At 37.0% G+C, this 5,000-nt stretch overlaps 1 protein-coding gene and 1 non-coding gene across 2 annotated transcripts in view; both read right to left on the bottom strand.

Moving 5' to 3' along the window:
* Nucleotides 1-4,220: 4,220 nt before the first annotated feature.
* Nucleotides 4,221-4,299, bottom strand: Trnaa-ggc (transfer RNA alanine (anticodon GGC)). The gene has a single exon. It is a non-coding gene; the product is annotated as a tRNA-Ala (tRNA).
* A 426-nt stretch (nt 4,300-4,725) lies between these two features.
* LOC137995255 (uncharacterized) overlaps nt 4,726-5,000 on the bottom strand; it is a 1,773-nt gene continuing 1,498 nt past the window's right edge. Inside the window, exon 1 of the mRNA XM_068840830.1 lies at nt 4,726-5,000. This exon is cut by the window's right edge and continues 1,498 nt beyond it. Coding sequence (XP_068696931.1) covers nt 4,726-5,000 — 275 coding nt within the window.

Genomic DNA, 5,000 nt, shown 5'->3' with positions numbered 1-5,000 from the left:
ATTGTTTCCTTGCATGAAGTGTATTTGTATGATACGCCATTAAAATTGACATTAGACCACGCCCAGTGAGTATTTTTAGTTACTGAGCCTGTATTAAGCGGCCACCTGTATTAAGCGGCCAGTTTCTCAAGTCCCGAGGGTGGCCATTATATACAGGTTGGACTGTAGCTGCATATCTAATTTTGGGGCTGAGACTGAAGGTTCTTATGTTTTTCGTGATTTGTGCCTAGAAACATGTTCTTCATGTGGCATACGAAATTCGTCTGCAAACTCAGTTGTTCTTTTGGGTCAGTTAATGCAATAAGAATTGAAAACCACGTTGATAAAGTTAATTGAGTCAATTTTCCTGTAAGACTGACAGTTAAACATCATTTTCCTTCACCTGTATTTCTATTTCTCACAAAAACGGCAAAAAGAAATTATAATCTGCACCGAGAGGTTTTTCTCCGGGTGACTCCGGTTTTCCCCTCTCGTCAAAAACACTAACTGTCAAAAACTAACATTTGACTTGATTTGCGTTGATTGTTGATTTCAGTTTACATTGTCCCCAATTTCTCCAGCCTTCGGTATTTCTTAGTATGTTCTTAAAATTTTGGTTAATCTCACGCTGGACGATCTAATAAAAAAGTGTAATGCCTGTGAATTCTCTAGCCAAAATATGCTAGCAGTGGCTACCTTCCAGAATAACTGATGATCAATTAAGAAAATTTGTTTAACAAAATTAGTCAAGTTTGGACACTGTTTGGAATAAGTTCAAGTTTACTTTAGAGCAGGAAACACTCTTTCGTTTCGCTGGTCAGCTTTTAATTCGAATGAAGTAATTAAAATCCTAACATCCTTGACAAATGTACTTGTTATACTGTTGCCTTTGAGCTGCTTATGTTATTTCGATGTTTGGCGAACAAGAATTCTGTTATAGAGGATGCCACCAGCGCGTTATTTGCAAACTGTTCTAATTTCAGACGATCATGTCACAGACTGACGGGTAAATCACTTTTCAATGCAATTACTGGATGATTCCTGGGGTGTTTGGCCTTTTTACTTATATTTGAGATTCGCTTACAATTAACAATTGTTCGAGGAAGGCGAGGTGAACATCGGTGAATAAAAAAAATGAGACGAAGTCGAGGTTTTTATTCATAGATATTCACAGAGCCTGAATGGAATAATTGTTTTAGTATAATTACGTAGGTGATTATTTGAAATGTATGCGTTTTCTTTTAAATAATTAATTTTTTCGTCTTTAACTTCAGCTAAAAGGCCTGTGGCCAGTTTGAAAAAATCCGCTTAGAAACAATCAGCGCAGAGAATTTTCAATAATCACCTATGTAAATATACTAATGGTAACTAATAGTGTCTGTATGGCCGGTAACCGGTGAAGGTCTTAAGTAGACTGAATCGTCGGCAGTGAGACTTGAAAACTTTTCTGTGAAGTAAGGTCATGTAAAGCAACGTGAAAACACACTACCTTACGAGACCACAGCCGAGGCAGAATCGAACCCGGGACATTCGCACGTCAAGCGTTTCTCATAACCACTGAGGCACCTAGGCCTGTTATTAGCTTCCGGAACTTTTAAGGTGTGTATCATGTTACCATCGCTATTATTTAAATGCTAACCATAGAGCTAGCCGAAGCGCTTAGTGCGCCTAGTCAGATTAACCGATGGCTTTTTAGACCACATCGAGAACATTATTGTCATCAATGCAAGGCATTCTTTCATGTACTGTACCTTCGCAGCTGTTTGAGCGAGAAGACGCTTGCAGGAACCAACAGTATGCGCTAGGTAAGTCCTTATCAGTTAACGGCTGAAATTTCACCTGTTTCCGCCTCAACATTTCAATATTCCGTATCGCGTCATTTTATTTTATTTCATTCTTTTCAAGAAGAAATATCTAACCACGCGGGATTTGATTCTTAATATCTTAACTATCACAATGAACTCTCATTTTCAAGACCGTTCTTTCCATGAACAATTTTTCTGAGTAGAAAGAGCGGGTTTCACTAACGTTAAGTTGCTAGGCATAAACAGATGCAACATTAGCCGGGAAACTCAACCGCGTTTTGATCACGACTTCCTGTTTCAACAGGCGATACGTTCAAGTGTGTCTTCCCATTTTACTTTTGCTTATGCTTGCGTTCGTAAGTAAAAACCAGCCTTTTATCTATAAGAAAACATGCTTTTTGTTGCAGACTTTCGATTTAATTTATTCGGCATTTTCATTAATTCCCTTACTCTCTAACCGCCATGCAAGTATTATCTGGAACTGCTTACCAACCCAGCCGAGTTAAAAGCAATGCCAAGGTATTCGTCATTCAGAGCTAACCTAAGGAAGTTTGCTAAGTCAATAGACCAAATTTCATTTGGTTCCAACTCCTCGGCAACAAACAATAACACCGATGACTTACTGTATTTTTGATATATTGATGTATTATTTTATATGTACTAATTTTGAATATTGTTTTTTTCAATGTTACCTAATTATTGTTTATTTCAAGTTAGTTCACTATTTATGGAATTTTAAACTTAATTTATATGTACTTTAATAATACATGTAGCAGGTTTACATCAGCTATTGCTGCCATATCCCTAACTTGCTTTACATAAAATAAAGTATGCATGTATGTACCATGATTTCCAAAAGAACGTCTAAGACACCGGTTTTCTCTTCGGGTTTCTTCATGAAAAAAAACTTAACTTTCACAAGTGCTATAATAAGCATTTTCTTTCTCAGTGGTACGATTATCGATTCTCCAAAATGTTGGCAATTGCGCTCGTGCTACCCTTCAACTACAATGCTCTAAGCCAATCAAAATCGAGTAATTTTTAACCAATATTTTTAGGGTGAAGAATACTAATATATCAAATCCCAGAGTACCAAAGTATTAAAGACTAAACATGATTGAAACAGTCAAACTATAGTGAAATGCATGTGTTTAATATATAAAATGTTATAATAGTTTTCATTCATGGGACTTTTTCTACACGTATCCGATGAAAACGATCACTGAAAACGGAACTGTTCAAAAACGCTCTCCAGGATGGAGCTTTTTGAAAACACTGTTTTCGCGTGTACGTGTGGACGGACGAAAACGGAACTTTTCGAAAACGCTGACGTCACACTATCAGTTCCAATCCACTCCGCGCAATATTACAAATTTATTCAAGAATTACCAGGAATGAAAAGGAAATCATGGTTAAAACTATTAGGAGTCAAATTTCAGGAAGATGCTACGAACTGGGACATCCATATCGACAATGTCCTATCCAAATGTACATTCTTAGGGTATGCAAATTTTATGGATGTCCTAACGATCAACTCAATAATTTGTTTAACTCGCTCGTCATGTCCGCATACTTGTATGAGATTGAAGTTTGGGGTGCAGCTTACCAGCAAATTAAAGTTATCTAGACAGAATCGACAGGTTTCTCAAGAGGGCCCACAGGTTAGGCTTCACAACAAAGAAAGCATTACAACTATACTTGAGTTAATCAAAGGTAGGGACTCTTAAGCTTTTTAAGAACGTAATCAGTGATGATTATGACCTCATGATTTGCTACCACCAAAGAGGAGACGTGTGCTCCGTGAGCGCATGCGCAGGCATGACTTTATATTACCTAGAGTTAAAACTGAACGCATCAACCATTGTTTTCTTAAATGCCTCTTCAATTAAATTCACTGTATACAGTCTACGGAATTTTATAATATTACAAATTTTTATATATTCTTAATTATAGCTTTCTTATCAACATATTGTTAACTTACACGTTTGCTGTTTCTTATTTTATTAGACATTTTGATTGATTGATTGATTGATTGATTGATTGATTGGTTAAGATGGCGGACAGGCGCTTCACTTTCTTGTCTTTAATTGCCTGTTTTCGAGAAAATTGAGCTTTGCTATTTTTTCAAGCTGACTTATCTAATCAAAGATGGCGCCAATTTATTACTTCGCGAGTTCATAATAGCAAATACTCATGCTTCAAGCATGCGCAGTCGGGTTATGGTTTTCAAATCGATTCATCGTAAACGTGTGGACGGGCGAAAACGATGCGAAAACGCAAAGGTTTGTTTTGAAAAGGGAGAAAAAAAAGTTGTGTTTTCAAACGAATACGGATACGTGTGGACGGGGCCTAACTTTCATAACCAGTTAATTTTTTTTTTTAACAGCAAAATGTTGAGCTCAGAAAAAGAACTACTGCAACTACTACTGGTCCGGGGGGCTCCAACGGGATTCGAACCCATGACGTCGACCTCTGCGATGCCAGTGCAATGCTCTACCAACTAAGCTATGAAGCCACACTGTTGGAAGCAGGTCAATTTGTTAGGCTCATTTGTTTACGTAAAGGACTTAATGAATGAAATGAACTACTACTACTACTACTACTACTACTACTACTACTACTACTACTACTACTACTACTACTACTACTACTACCACTGCTACAACTAAAACTACTACTACTACTACTACTAATAATAATAATAATAATAACAATTAAATAGTAATGATAATTTTATTAAACCCTTCTCAAATTAAACTTAATTAAATACAAATTCAGCAATACTATAGTTTTTAAAAAAAATGACTTCTTCGTGGTCTGATGGTTTTCAACAAAGGAAATGTAAACAACTGTTTGTAGACTAAAAAAACGGAAAATTTCTATGTACATCCACTTGTAAAATATCTATAACTGACCCTTCTCTATTTCTAGATCACTATCTTTAACGTCTAAGTTCCTCCTTCTCGGGGTTCTTGATCCCCTTAGGCATAGGAGTGCGCTCCGCAAAATTGCAAAGGACACTAGCTTTCGCCCTGACCCATGAAATTGTTGTGGCGTAGCTCTCTTGCATTTTTGCAGATAATAGCTCGGCTAATCTTGAGTGGTACCTCAAGCATTCGACAGCCATCCCTCCCGTCGCTGTGAATACCAGTGGGGTGAATGTGCCTTGCTCTATTTCTGTGACGCGAAAGTTGTATTTTCGCTTCTTTTCATTTT

Source organism: Montipora foliosa, chromosome 3 (assembly GCF_036669935.1).
Source record: "Montipora foliosa isolate CH-2021 chromosome 3, ASM3666993v2, whole genome shotgun sequence".
Lineage (NCBI taxonomy): Eukaryota > Metazoa > Cnidaria > Anthozoa > Scleractinia > Acroporidae > Montipora > Montipora foliosa.
Note: the sequence above shows the minus strand (reverse complement) of the source record. Positions and strands in the feature narration are given on the sequence as shown.